A 15,000-nucleotide genomic window follows, 5' to 3' on the forward strand; every position below is an offset into this window, starting at 1 on the left:
TTACCATGCTTCCTTCATTTAGCGTTGCCTGAGATGTGGTTCTACACAGAGCTTTGCATCATGGATCCATAGGAATTTTTTAATTCCTATTCCAACTCAAGATTCCTTGCCTTCTTGACAGGTTGGTTTGGCTTGGGAGGTGGTATCCATCATCGCACTATGGCGGACCTCGTGTTTGAGATGTGCACTTGTTTTAGGCAGCTAGCCATCTTCTTTAGCTACTATATTGGCCTCTATTTGGGTTATTTTCACCATTAGGAGTGAATGGGAGAGAATGTGCTAGGTCCTCTGCAAAGGAGCAAGAGAGTCTAAACTCGTTCATGAGGACCTAGGATTGTTTTCTTTTTTTCATTTGACTTTGCTTGGGATGTCTTGCGACTACATATTACCCCTTGGATTTTTTGTCATATTGTAGAGGTCAGATAAAGTTCTTACTCTCCCACCTCTTGTATAATTTCTATCCTCTTGTCACACCACTCCCGTCATCTCTCCTATCACTCTTGAGTGAGTGCAGTGTTGAGATTAGGCTCAATGCTACATCTTCGCCTCCTCCTCCCCCCCCTCCCAATTTGTACCTGCTGCTACCATTTGTTGTGGGGGCTGGTTGACCTATTTCTCTTTCCCATCTGGATGAACCCTTGGCCCTTTTGGTCACTGTCTTTTGCATTGGTCTACTTGCTCCATCTTCATACAAATAGACATTGCTCATGGTCCTCTTGGTCATTGTCTCTCTTTGAGAAGGCCGACCTGCTTCAGCTCCAAACCTAGACATTGGTAAGATGGTCTATTGGGGTGTATTGTTTTGGGTTCAAGGGAAACTGATCTCTCTATTTTGCATGCTTTTCTTTATTTTCGTTGCTTCTCTTGCTCATCAGTACTCTTTGGGAAGGGCAAGAAGTGTCTTCTTTCACCTTTTTTCAATTAGCCCTGGCTACAAAAGTGGAGGTCTTCCTCCACTCGTATCCACATGTTGGAAAAAGATGGATAGGTTCTTTATTTAAAGGTGTTGAGGGCATGATTAGGCTTCTTCTACAATACATTGTAGGGTTTTTTTAAATTCTGGATAGGCTGTGGACTGATTGTTTCTCCATGCATATGCCCATTTTTTGGTTTCTTTTTGTGGGATGGAGATTATCTCCTCCTCTGCTGTTCTTTTGTTTTGTTTTGAGAGCCGGCTTTGCTTACCTTTTGTTTTGTTTTGAGAGCTGGCTTTGCTTTGCTTACCTTTTAGCCATTTAGAATGGAATTTAAAACTATTTTATGGTTAAAATTTTCAAAGTAGATGTCTTTAAATATATTTTTTTGACAAAATTGTTTGTACATTGACTAGCTATGGCGACCTAACTTGGTAGTATCAATGAGAGGATGGCTTAGCTTTGGTGACCTAACTTCTCATTATCAATGAGAGGATGGCCTCTAGTTTGGTAGTTGTCTATTAAAAGACGTATCCTTCTTGCTCACTATTTATCTCCTCCATGGCTGTTGACACTCCGGTTTGCTCACCCTCGACTCACTAACTATAAGATGCTCGGTGCTCAGAACTAACCCAACCCTATGCAATGCTTGAGTGAAGATTCTTGCTCTTGCAATCCTTAGTGCAGTGTGGTTAGGGTGGCGAAATAGATGCCAACATTAAACACACCAAGTTTGGGGATGGTTGTTGAAGGGAAAAAACCGTATGGTGAGGAAATTATCAATACACTGAGTGGACAACACTCTTGGAATAGGTAAATGAATCAACTTGTATTGATGCAACCTTTGCATAACCAAGCTACCTTGGCTTGCAATGAACAATCAGTATTAGCTCCCTAACCTAGCAAGCTCACATGAGAGGGAGATTTTGGAAAGCGCCAACATGTGTGTCCAAACAAAAGTGTTAGAAATATGAGTTGCATTTGATAAATGAGATTTACAATGCAAATATTGATCAAAATTCGACTATAATTCCGTCGATATCAACCATTTGTTTTAGACAGTAAATTCAACTATGATATCGACACTAATATCAACTCTGGTAAATTTCCAAAAGCTCTATCAAGACAATTTTGACGCTTATATCAACTCTGATAAATTTTTAAGAAGCTGTTTGAGAGAAATATCGATGCTGTAGGTTATGGGGATAATCGCATTGGTGTCATCACCTTTGAAGTATTGGCCTCATTTATTAATGGGAACCTTAGGTAGGTTTTGGCCCTCTTCTTGCGGTTGGTTTTCTTTCGAGCTGGTAGCCTCTTGTGCCAAGATTTGCCCATTCATCCAGTTTGAGAGGTCTCTCCAGAGGGTAGGCTTCCCTCGCAGCAAGGATGCAATCGACATCTTAACCTTTGTAGAGAGGAAGGCTGTTAACCTAGCAATATCACATGATTCCTGGGAGGGTTCCCTTCCCATCGATAGTGGCTCCTCAAAGATGTAGAGGGTTAGGTCTTCTTCCTCTCACAGGTTTTGCAACACTTGGTCCTCATGAAATATCTGTTGCATCATGTCAGGACCCTCTGAGTTATCGGAGCTGGGTGGTTCCTCTTCTTCCACCCTTTCTGGCACTCGAAGTGCCTTTGCTACCCTATGAGCTATTAGGTAGTCAGGGTGGATGGTATCTGACCCTTTGTTGACCTTGAGTCTATGCTCAAATTTATCTTGGCACTCCCATACCAAGTTTTGAGCATCTATTGATAAGCTCCTTTATGAGCAAGTGTGAAGGTGAGGCCTTGGGCCCAAACTGGTTTGTTTACCTCTGGATATGGGGGCACACTAGGATCATCCAGGGAAGGGGATCGTTTGGATGCAAAGGAGGTGGCCAAGCTCCTCGTATAAACCATCTTGGATGAGCATTTGATTTGTCCCTTCGCCCACCCTAGTGACCTTCTTGGGCTTGGTCTGTGGGATTGGTTTGCCTCGAGAAGTTGAGACGTGGAAGCCCTACCCTTCCTAGCCTACTTCTTCATCTCCTTGCCCAGGGCCTTTGCCTACATCCTCATGATGACCTTCAAGGGCACTGTTGGTACTTGACCTTGATCTATGCTTAGCAAATTGGTGCTAGTGCTCTTGGACAGAGTGGTCGGAGTTGCTGGCCTCCTTAGGGGACAATCCTTAAATATATGCTCGACTCTGCATCTAGTGCACAAGGGCGTGGGCCCAGTTGCGGAAGGATCCATTGGGGTGAGATCCCTGTAAGGACAATCGTTTAAAAAGTACAGCCATTGGCATTTAAAGCATGACACGTGAGGGTTTGTTGCTCCCTTGTATGGGCATTTGCTTACCCTGTGTGGCCCTTGACATATATAACATTGGATCGGGGGGCTCCGTGCTAAGGAATTCATGTCTCTTTCCCTCTGGGGTATGGGGGCTGTCTAATATACCGAGGCATGCTCAGGCTCTTCCCAATCACTAGGTTATTCCTCCACCAATACTTGGTTGACCAGAGTTATACGAGGTGGGGGTGGTTGTGAGCCACGTACAAGCGGCGGTAATGGAGCATGTTGTGCCCTATATTGTCCTTGACTGGCAAGAGGGGTTCCTTGTGCAGTCATCGAGTTGGGTGGGGCTACTAAGGCCAATTGGCCTTGGTTGGTAGACTGGTTGGGAGAGGACCTTCAAAAATCGACACTGGGAGGTCTCGTGGTTTTCCCATCGAACGCAATGTGCACAATGAGTGTTGGCCTTGCCCTAAGGCGAGGGCACTCATTTGAGGGATGGTTGCCATTGCATACCCTGCACCAAACATTATCCCTTCTAGAGAATAGGTGGGGGCTGCTTGGTGGTTCCTTGGACGTTCCTACCCTCCACTGCTGGTCCAAATGATTCAGCAAATTAGAGGCCAACTCTCCCATGTCCAAACCCTTAGGCCTCTTATTCTCTTCCTTGGTAGGCTCCGTACTGGAAGACCTTATCGGATGTGATACTTCTGACGGGGTTTTAGCTTTGTCCTTGGTATCCCTATCCATCATATTGTTTCTTATGTGGATGGATACCTTGCTGCAAAGTTTAAAAGAAGTTGGGTTCATGACCATTAAATGGTCATGCAATTTTGGATCAGCCAATCCAATGAGGAAGCGTGGCAATAGTTGATTGTCACTCATCCTCTCATGTGGTTCGTTGCGGGAATTGATGTGATTGATCTTGGCAATGTAGTCGCGAAGGGACTCATTCTTATTCTATTTCACCTCATACAACTGATTGATTGGGCTCCACCTGTGGCCACTTGGAGCGAACCCTACGATGAAGGCTTTTTGCAACACCTCCCAGTTGATTTTCTCATCACGGCGGTTGAAGGCCTTATACCATTGGCCTGCCTTGCCATCCAGGATGAGGCTGAAGGCATTAACCATTTCCAGATCTCTGGGAGCACCAAATGCTTTGCATATTTGCTCAAACCACTCCATGTGGGAGACTGGATCTCCTTCTCTAAAGAATTTAATTATCAGCTTGGAGATAGCTAAATGTCGACTCCTAGAGGGGTTCATGTTCCATGCTAGAAATATCGGTACTAGAGAGGCCCCACTTCTTAGTGCATCCACTAGGATACGCATCACCTCATCCGATAGCATTGTCTAGGATGCTGGAGGAGGTTGAATTGTTATGGGACTAATAGGATGTATAGGCGGCCTTATGCCCTGCCTAGGTACAGGTGTCTATTGGTTTGTTGATACTAATGTTAGGGCTATGAAGCCTACACCCCCGAACATTTTGGTTGTAATTGTGGGGTGCAACTGTCATACTTCAAACAATGATGCAGCTAGCCCGCAAGGCACACGATTAGAAGAAGCTCCGGAGATAGATATTGCTTTATCGGCTTCTTCTGGGGGTTTCTAAGGCCCGTGAGTATTGAGCATGTGAAAGATCATGATGTTTACAACGCCAACTCTAAGGCATAGCCAACCCGAAGGTAGTCCCAAAGACCCGCAATGCACGGATGTCAGGCTACCACTGTAGTGCCACCACAAGCACAACAAAGCAAGTAAACACCACATAAGAAAGAGATAGCCAAACAAAGGAGTGACCGGACAACCTTTAATCAGGGAAAAACTTAGGGGCGAATTTTAGCCCAAGGGCTAATTTATAGGCTTTCCCAAGTTGGTTGGGCTAATATTCAAAGCTTTAAATTTAATAAATTAGCCCAAAAATAAAGGTGGGCTAATTTTTAGAGCCTCAAATTTGATAAATTCGCCCTAAAAGTGGTAGGAGGGCTAATATATATAACTCTATATGGGGAAAGATTCGCCCATTATTGACCTACATTGTCATAATCTTGTTCCCCCCTTATTTTTTACCCTGTAAGCTTTATGGGTAGACAAACACATTCACCCTTAAACTTGGACAAAAAAAATCTTATCCTTGGCGTCCTTATCCTGATGAGTGGGTTGGGGGCCTTCTTAGCGAAATTGCTCTACTACCAGCAACTTCTTTTGTGTAGCTGCCTTGATGTTGAAGAGCCCTCATTGCTAGCCTCGAGAGAGAGAATACTACTTCTGTGCTACAGGTGAAGAAGCTTTTGACTTGCATTTCTTTGTCACTTTGTGGAGTTGGTTTAGGAGAAGACCTCCTAAAGGGTTGATGTCATCTATGGGCTTCTTGACCTTCAACCTAATTGGTTGCACAAAGGGAGACATCAAAAAGTAGCAATTGACTAAGAAACAATTGATTAAAACTAAGAAAATTTGTTAACACATTGCAAAATAGACACTTAAAGGCACAAAAACAAATTTTTAGAGCATAAAACATGTAAAATCCTGCAAAAGCAATATATTTTGCCTCAAAAAAATGATAAAAGGAAATTAAAAAATGGCTTTAAAACCATTAAAAAATACAAGTTGTAAAAAAAATTTATAAAAAATGATTATCATGAGCAAAAAATCTACCAAGATACATCGAAATTCATCCCCAGGATCGAAAATCCACAAAGAACATCAAATTGGATCCCTAATCGATGAAATCGGATCCTAAGTATCGGATTTGTTTGAGCATATAAGCTAATCATATTATGGGTTTGGACTAGCATGCATTCTTAGGCAAATCTGATCATAGGGATTGTATTCAATGAGGAGGCATGCTAATCCAATCCTTGAGATGGATTTAACATGCATCATCATGCTAATTGAATGTTGGGGGATCATATCAATGTGCCCCCTCATGCTAATCCAATCCATGGGATAAGATTAGCATGACACGACATACTAATTTGATCCTCAGGATGGGATTAACATATCTCCCCATGCTAATCCAATCTGTGGGACTGGATTAGCATGAGAATGCATGCTAATCCATCTAAAAAGAATCTTATTATTCCACTCACTTTTTGGGGTTTGTAGATGTTATGGCTACAAGCTACAATTCTAGAGGCTGTCAGAGTTGGCAAGAGGGAGATTAGGTTTTGGGAAATATTAAACAATGGGAGATTAGGGTTTAGGTTTTGGATTTTATAGTCTAAGGTAATCATGTCAACTTAAATAACTTTTCAAGTCCAAGATTTAAAATAATATAAAAATACTTGCTTTTTCAAATAAGGACTAAAAAACCATAAACTCAATATAAGTAACTTTTTCAAGTCCATGGCTTACACTTTCTAAAATTTATAATAATATCTATTTTGCCAAATATGGACTTCTCGAAACCCTTTCTTTCATTACTTTAGTTCTTTTTGGGTTCCATTTTTAGGGTTGTGTGAGCATGTACATTTAGTAGATCTAAATGCCTTTGTCTCTATACAGCCCCAGGATTTTGTATGGGCATTTCCTGATCATGACGGTGATCTTCAAGACATCAATATCAGCCTCAACCTATAATCTTTGAAATGCATCAGAAGAAATATTTGCCACTCTTCATGAGAGTTCCAAAAGACGTGAAGGAAGGGACATTTGTGCACATGCATCTCTTAATTGTATCACAAAAAGCTCCAAGCTAAGGCATTTTTTAATTATTAGAGTAAAGCAATTGAAGTGGATGACCCTGGCAGAAGAATACCACAGCAAAGCTGGATTGAATCAAAAGTAGAGCAAACTGCATTAGATGAAGCAATTGCAACTAGGAGCAGATCAACGAAGCGCAATGCCAGACAATTGGCAGTGAGCCATAGAGACAAAGAAAGAGAAAAGACCTCTAAACTCCTACCCTAAAACCCCATGTTGCCTCATCAGACCCTAACGTCTACCTCAAAATCACAAACAAATTAGCCCAACCACAATACCTCACCAAACTCTAATGTGTACCCTCGATATTAAACCCCCAGTTGGCCTCTCCGCACTCTAACGTTATGTTCACTACACCTCACCTCATCCCACGGTAACCCCTACCCTATCCAACTTGGCCTCATCAAACCTTAACACTACATCCAATAAACTCCACTTGGCCTGACATTATCTATATCCTTTAAGACCTTACATGTTTACCATAGAAAGGGAAAAAACCAAGCCAAACTCTTAGGGAGGATTCAAACAAAGCGACGGCTAAGGATGCAAAATTTGCTCAAATGACTTGTCCCGCACTGACTTGATAGAAAAGGTGTCCCGCGGTAGGGAGGATCATCCGGCACATTCCCCCGCCGAAGCATCAACCAGGCATACTCTTGTACACCATCACGAATTAGAATTCCTCCCAAGCGTGCAAATGTGGGAATCCAATCCCATGTCGCAGTTATGACAGGCAAATTGGTGTGAAAAGGTGAGGTGATAGCCAAGCAACCTTTTGGGAAGATGCCGGGCGGGTGGTGTGAACCCAACATTAGGTAATTTGGTTGTCGCGTGGGTGAACTAGATTGAATCCTTGAAAAGGGGAATGCCCATGAGCACAAATATCCAAGACCTCTGCCCATCCTTGGCAATTGGTCTTATTGACTAGATCTGCCAAATCAAATATTGTTTTCATCCAAACAATTTGTCATGTACCTGGTTTTTGTACCTACCCGTCCGCCTAGAGTGTCACACACTTTCTCGCATTGCCAAACATCATCCGGCATGTGTGAACACCCTTGGACCTTGCCAATATGGGCAGGCCAAAAAGACCTACAAGGGAGAGACAAGGCATTTCTTCCAAAGTTCATTCCCTGCCCAAGCATACTCTCTATTCAATCCATGAATCAGAACTCCTCGTGGGCATGCAGCTCTGGGAATCCTCCGGTGGTGACTAGATTGGTATGAACAAGATGGTTTGGCGGGTGCTCGGAAACCTAGCCTTAGGCTAAGTTCACACCGAGCGACAACAACCAAAGCTCTCATTGAAGGATTACCGCCAGCGCCCCTGCATGTTCACACTGGGGGGGACGTCCGAGTGGAGAACCAAATGATGAAACACCGTGATTGGTGCAGAAGCGCCGTGATCAATGTTGTGCTCGAATGCGCTTCTGCCAATTCATGGAACACTCGTGTCGTGATCATGACATTTGGGCACAAGCTCTGGGCACGATAGGCCGTGAGTTGCGGTCACTTCCCAACAGGCGAGTAATGCCGACCACAGAAATTTCTCAAGCATCGAGGCCCTGAGGGAGGCCATTGATTGTTGGTAGTTCCGACGGGTGACTAACACGTGTCGGTTGGAGGCGGTTTCTGCATAGGAATCGTTTTCGATCGGATGGTCCACATTGAATTATGGTGGACCTCGGGCCTTGACGTGTGTGTGTGTGTGTGTGAGAGAGAGAGAGAGAGAGAGCATTTCTCGCAAAGTTCATTTTCTTGAGACCATTCCTGTTCTTGGGTTGTTGCTAGCTTCTCCTCCTCCTCCATTTGTTTTGCTATTTAAACAGCTAGCTTCAGACCTTTTCTGTTCTTGTGTTGCCATTTCCACAAATGTCCCTTGCAGATCCATGGATTCTCCCATCTGGAAGTTCCCAATTCGTGGAGGATTTCTTCATCCATCCACGGCACCCTCTCCTCGTTGGCTCTCGCAGGATCCAACAAACGCCTTCTTGCTTCGTCGCCCACTTTCAGCTTGGCGTCGTGAACGTCCGACATGAAGGTCGCCATGCTTTTCTCACATCATATCACATTGCTGCGCTTTTGGGTCCGCGTCACTGGCCAAATTATGATATTTTGCGTCCCCCTATATGCAGATAAGACCGTAGCGACGCAAGATGTATGGAGGACGTTTGGTGGATGGGTGTACGATAGGTCCAACCAGGTAAATTTCAAGAAACTTCCTCTCAATTTTGAAATCAGCTGTCCCGTTTATTCTAGTCTACCCGTTTCTTAGTTTTAAATTGGTGGTCGTTGGCATTCCCAGAGAATTTCAAAACATCCTGACTCTAGCCGTCGTACCACGAATGAGCTTTTGTGGACGGATGGTTTCTGGAGCCCTTCTTGGATAAAAGCAGAAGTGGCTCTTTTAAAGCAAAGTGAACTTCTGACTGACCATACGGTAACACTACCGCATTCGAAGGATGTTCATAATTGGGAAGTTCGAACTGGAGAGTCCCGCAGGTGCTTCTTTGCACATGAATTGTATTTCTTGGAATATCATTGCGTTTTGCCATTGTTCAAAGTAGAAGAAAGTTGTATCCTGGATATCGGATTTCCCTGCTATTAATGTGCGTTTGAAGTACCTGTATTGCTCCGAATTTTCTTATTATGCAGGGTGGCAGGAAATGACGGTTATTTTTGGCTCTTTTGTGTGCTGGAGCTTTCAGTGAACTGACTAGCGAGGGATGGCAAAAGGAGGCGCTTCTTGCCTTGGATGGTATAGCCCAGCAAGGAAATTCCACGTCAGTGAAACGTTTCTGTTGTCTTCTGCAACGATGCATGAAAGAGAGGGACCAGGTAGCAGGAAGACAACTTCATTGCCTCATTGTGAGTAGTGGATGCGAGTCAAATGCTTTCTTAGGGAGTTGCTTAATCCGAATGTTTGCATCTTTTGGAAATTTGGGGGAAGCAAACAGAGTATTCAGAAGACTGTCCAAACCAGATGCATTTTCTTGGAGTGCAATTATTTCAGCACATTCAAGGCTTGGTCAGAATGAGCAAGCTATACAATTTTATTTTGAAATGGTAAATTCAAATGCCGAACCTGATGGACATGTGTTTGCTGCCGTTCTGAAAGCATGTTCCAGCACGGTAGCCTTAAAGCAGGGCAAACAAATTCATGCATGCATCATCAGGAGTGGTTCGGACTGGGATCTATTTGTTGGCAACACTCTAGTTGACATGTATACAAAATGTGGGAGCCTTGATGATGCGTGTACTGTTTTTAACAGCTTGCCGAAACGAGATGTGGTTACATGGAGTGCATTGATTGCAGGGTATACAGAGCATGGGCATGCAGAGGAGGCTTTCCAACTTTATGAGCAAATGCTGCAAGAGGGCACTGAGCCAAACCAATTTACATTTGTTTGCCTTTTGAAAGCATGTTCCAGCATAACAGCCTTGGAACATGGCAAGCTGATTCAATTCGACATTGTTGCAAGTGGCATTGAGTTGGACATATTTGTTGCAAACACCCTCATTGACATGTATGCTAAATGTGGGAGCCTTGATTATGCATGCACATTGTTTAACAGATTACCAAAACGAGATGTAGTAACATGGAGTGCAATGATTGCTGGGCATGCCCAGCATGGGCTCGCCCCGGAGGCTCTTCAGCTTTTTGAAGAAATGCAACAGGAGGGCATGCTGCCAGATCAGATCACATACGTATGCCTTCTGAAAGCATGCTCTAGCATAGAAGACCTACAGCAGGTTCAGTCCCAAATAATTGAGAGTGGGGTTGAGTTAGAGGTCCTTGTTGGCAGCACTCTTATAGACGTGTATGCCAAATGTGACAACCTTGAGGACGCACACATTGTGTTTCACAGATTGTTGAGACGAAATGTGGTCTTGTGGAATGCATTGATTGCAGGCTATTCTCACCATGGGCTTTGTAAAGAGGCTTTCCAACTGCTTCAAGAAATGCAACAGGAAGGCATGGAGCCAGATAAGGTTACATTTCTTTCTCTCATTGCAGCATGTTCTGTCACAACAGCGTTAGAGCAAGGTAGGCAGCTCCACTCCCACCTCATAAAAAAGGGGTTTGAGGCAGATATCGTTGTTGGTAACACCCTTATTGACATGTATGCCAAATGTGGGTCCTTCAAGGATGCATGCATGTTGTGTGACAGATTGCCAAAGCGAGATGTGGTCACATGGAATGCATTGATTGCTGGGTGTGCTCAATATGGACGTGTTGGGGAGGCTATCCAATATGTCCAGCAAATGCAACAGGAGGGCCTCAGGCCGAACCAGCTCACTTGGAATGCATTAATCGCAGGGCGAGTACACCTAGGGGATGCTGACAAAACTCTTGAAATGTTCCAGCAAATGCAACTGGATGGCTTGGAACCTGACAAGCTCACATTTGTTTACATGCTGCAAACTTGTTCTAGAATAGGAGCCCTAGGGCAGGGTAAGCAGGTTCACACGTACATAATTGAAAGGGGTCTTGTGTCAGATTTTGTTGTTGGGAACACTCTTGTTGACATGTATGCGAAATGTGGGAGCCTTAAGGCTGCTTGTGTGGTGTTTGACACATTGCCAAAGCGAGATGTGGTCACATGGAATGTGTTAACAGCTGGGCACGTCCAGCATGGTCATGCTCAGGATGCTTTTAAGCTCTTTCAGCGAATGCAACAGGAAGGCATAAGGCCAGACCGAGTTACATTTGTCTCCATCCTTCAAGGTTGTTCTAGCATAGCAGCACTAGAACAGGGAAAATCTATTCACAACCGTATCTGTGAAAGTGGATGCGAGTCTGATCTGTTCATCGGCAGCACCCTCATTGATATGTATGCTAAGTGTGGGAACATGGAGGATGCACACTTGCTTTTCAACAGATTGCCAAAGCGAGATGAAGTCACATGGAGTACATTGATTGCAGGCTATGCACAACATACTAATTATGTGCTTGCCTTCAAATGTTTCGAGGACATGCAACAAAGAGGCTTGAAACCAAATGGAGTGACGTTTCTCTCTCTTCTCTCTGCTTGCAATCATGCAGGGCTATTGAACGAAGGATGCCTTCACTTCAAGTTAATGACACAAAACCATGGCATCTTACCTACACCTGAACACCATAATTCCATAGTTGAACTCCTTGGCCGGGCTGGTTACCTAAAGGAGGCAGAAGAATTACTCGAAATTTTGTCATCCCCCTCAAATTTTGTAGGGTGGACATCATTGCTTGCTTCATGCAAGACTCATGGGAATGTTCAGTTAGGAAGACAATGCTTTGATCGTGTTGTTACTATGAAAGGTGAGAGCTCTAGTGGGTATGTACTTATGTCAAACATCTATATGCATGCCGGCATGAAGGAGGATGCAGAAAAAGTAGAAAACCTGAGGAGACATGTGAATGTGTGGAAGAAGCCGGCAATGGCTTTCATTGAGATTGATAATCAGGTGCATGATTTTGGTGTGGGAGACAAAACTCATCCACAAAGTGATGACATTTATGCAAAGCTCAGGACTTTAAGCATACAAATGAGAGAAAAGGGGTACATCCCACGTTTGGACTTAGTGCAAGATTCATCCTCAGATGAGGACAAGGAGAATGCTTTGTGTGGACACAGTGAAAAATTGGCTATAGCTTTTGGTCTTCTCTGTACCCCTAAAGGAGCTACTCTCCGTGTAGCAAAGAATCTACGTGTTTGTGCTGACTGCCACAATGTCACTAAGATAATATCAAAGATTGAAAAGCGTGAGATCATTATTAAAGATACATATTGTATTCACCACTTCAACGATGGGACATGTTGTTGTAAAAATTAACACTGACACAATAAAATCAAAATTTCAAGATTCGAAGATGGATTTGAGGAGTGTCTTGGTGATTTGGGGTTTGAGGAACAGTTTGGCTAGATAATAGTAGAAATGGTTGATTTAAGGTTTGACTTGGGACAATCAATAGAAAGAAGGGAGAGAAGGCATGATGGAGAGGAAGTTACATAATTGTGCATGTGAATAGACTGGGAGCTTCAAAGAAACAGGAGAAAAGTACAGTTGAAATCTTGTCAAAGGTGTGAACACGCACTACGCATAGGGGACGGTGCAGGGAAGGACAGCATGATGGACTAGCGAGTTGATTCGAAATTATCAAGAGCATGTAATACTTGCTAGCAGTTGGACGAGAGGAATCAACCAAGAGCAAAGCAGAACAGAGCAACTGTCTACTATGCAACTGAATGCAAGCTGGTTGCCCTCTTATATAGCTGACTGGCTGGTCGCATGACTGGTTGGCCATATGATTGGCTGGCTCTGTATTTGGTTGGCAAACTGTTACATCTTCTGGTAGCTTGGATGGAGGCTCAGCGATCTTCATGAGAAGGTGGCTCACTATTTTTATCATCAATTATTGAAAATTTGGTGCCACCACTTGCTTCTACAACTGTCATCTGACTGACTTCAAGGAATTGCTGAAATCTGCCAAAGGCAAGCTGAGAGTCCACATACTTGATTGTATCTTTGACCAAGGACTTTCAATGTGTGTACAAGGACTGGTAGCTCCTTGTTATAACAGCCCAATACAAGCAAAGCTCAGATCTTAGCTGGATGATGCAAAGTGCCAGGTCCCAAACTGGATGCAAGACAACAGCAGGAAATTTTGAAAAACAGAAGGAAAGAAGGAAAATTGAAGAGAGAAACGGAGACTGCATATTGGCAAACAGGTTGAGATTGACAAATGAGGAGAAAACATAAAAGAACAGTGGAGAAGCTTGTGAAAGGGATTTACTAAGAGGGAGATACTCTAGTGAAAGTAAGGCAACTGTCGTGGACGTGGGTGAGCTAACTTGAAACGATCAAGGTGAATGTTACAATTGCTGGCGAGAGCAAACAAGATCAGAGCAACTGTCCGCTTGGCAACTGGGGCTAGACAGCTGGATTCATTGGCCATGTAACTGGCAGGCCCTTTAGTTGGTTGGCCAACTGATGCATCAGCCCTCCTGAAATCAAGCTGAGGGCTCACACACTTGATTGTATTTATTATCAAAGATTTTCAAGCTGTGATGATTGGTCGCTCCTTTTCAACTAGCTCAATGAAGCCAGGCTCAGATCTTAGCCACAATGTCAAACAATTGCTAAGTGCTCGATCCCAAACCAGGTACAAGAGCCGTTAGGGTTTTTGAGAGAAGGTGGTTGCACTTAGGTGCTTCATCATCCCCCAAGCACATCCCCGTGCCTTCCCCTTCCTTAAGGGCAACTTCCTTTCTGTGTTTTCAAATCGATCAGTTTCCAATATCAGCCACTCGGTGATGATATCCACATTTCTCAGGTTGATTTTTGTAGCCTGAACATTTTACCTGATGAAATGCTCCTACGTGTTGGAGGTTTGGCCATTGTATTTGGAACCGGATTCTTTGAGCGGAAGTGTTGTTAAAATAAACCATTGTGGTCTATGATCTCAAATTTCAGAAGGATTTTTCTGATCCAAATGTTGGATTGCTTTTGTATAACTTTTGGTGAAGCTAGGGTGTTTCTTTAGAACCCATTGTCTGCTCATCTTACAAGGTAAAATGCATATCCAGTGGTTGACCTTATTGCATTCAGATCTAAGGCATAACTGAACCCTAAATTTGCATCACAAATGACTTTATCCACTCAGATTTAAGACCAAAATCTTTTTCTCCAGCCATTTAAGTACCCTTTTCGATGCAACCAAATAGGAGCATTGGTGGTGGGGTGTGCATTGTGCAAATACACTCACATCATAAGATGTGTCAAGCGTGGTAATAGAAAGGTAAACGAAGCTTTCCACGAATTGCTGTTACTGATTGAATCTATAGGCTCATCCATAGGTTCCATAAATGTGGACTGATCCATTGGAGCATTTACCAAGGTGCCATCACAATATTTGTCTTAGTAATATTATGTCTTTGGAAAGGTCAATTCAGTTTGAAATAAGATAATTCGTAATATTTATGTCTTTGGAAAGGTCAGTTTAGTTTGAAATAAGATGGTTCAAATCCTTTGATCTCAGGGATTTCTTAACCTGCTTTTGACTTTAAACTGCTTCCAGTCTTGGTTAAATTGTCCTTGTGTTGCTTTTTAAAGG

General features: G+C 43.4%; 1 protein-coding gene across 1 annotated transcript; it reads left to right on the forward strand.

The window, feature by feature from the left end:
* The first annotated feature begins 8,648 nt into the window (after positions 1–8,648).
* Positions 8,649–14,342, forward strand: LOC147884157 (pentatricopeptide repeat-containing protein At1g08070, chloroplastic-like). Its single transcript, XM_087398427.1, has 4 exons — positions 8,649–8,943; positions 9,038–9,105; positions 9,208–9,404; positions 9,611–14,342. The coding sequence occupies exons 1-4, from the start codon at positions 8,775–8,777 to the stop codon at positions 12,717–12,719; spliced, it is 3,543 nt and encodes a 1,180-aa protein (XP_087254553.1). The 5' UTR covers positions 8,649–8,774; the 3' UTR covers positions 12,720–14,342.
* Positions 14,343–15,000: the final 658 nt, after the last annotated feature.

Source organism: Dipteris shenzhenensis, chromosome 27 (assembly GCF_047967505.1).
Source record: "Dipteris shenzhenensis isolate YYH24624 ecotype China chromosome 27, Dip_SZ_1.0, whole genome shotgun sequence".
Taxonomy (NCBI): domain Eukaryota; kingdom Viridiplantae; phylum Streptophyta; class Polypodiopsida; order Gleicheniales; family Dipteridaceae; genus Dipteris; species Dipteris shenzhenensis.

Bases quoted from the DNA above. Each gene is read 5' to 3' on its own strand.
- LOC147884157 (XM_087398427.1), top strand. From the start codon at position 8,775: ATGTCCCTTGCAGATCCATGGATTCTCCCATCTGGAAGTTCCCAATTC. The intron at 8,944-9,037 runs GTCGCCATGCTT...CCCTATATGCAG, and splicing joins CGTGAACGTCCGACATGAAG to ATAAGACCGTAGCGACGCAA. The intron at 9,405-9,610 runs GTGCTTCTTTGC...TGGAGCTTTCAG, and splicing joins CGAACTGGAGAGTCCCGCAG to TGAACTGACTAGCGAGGGAT.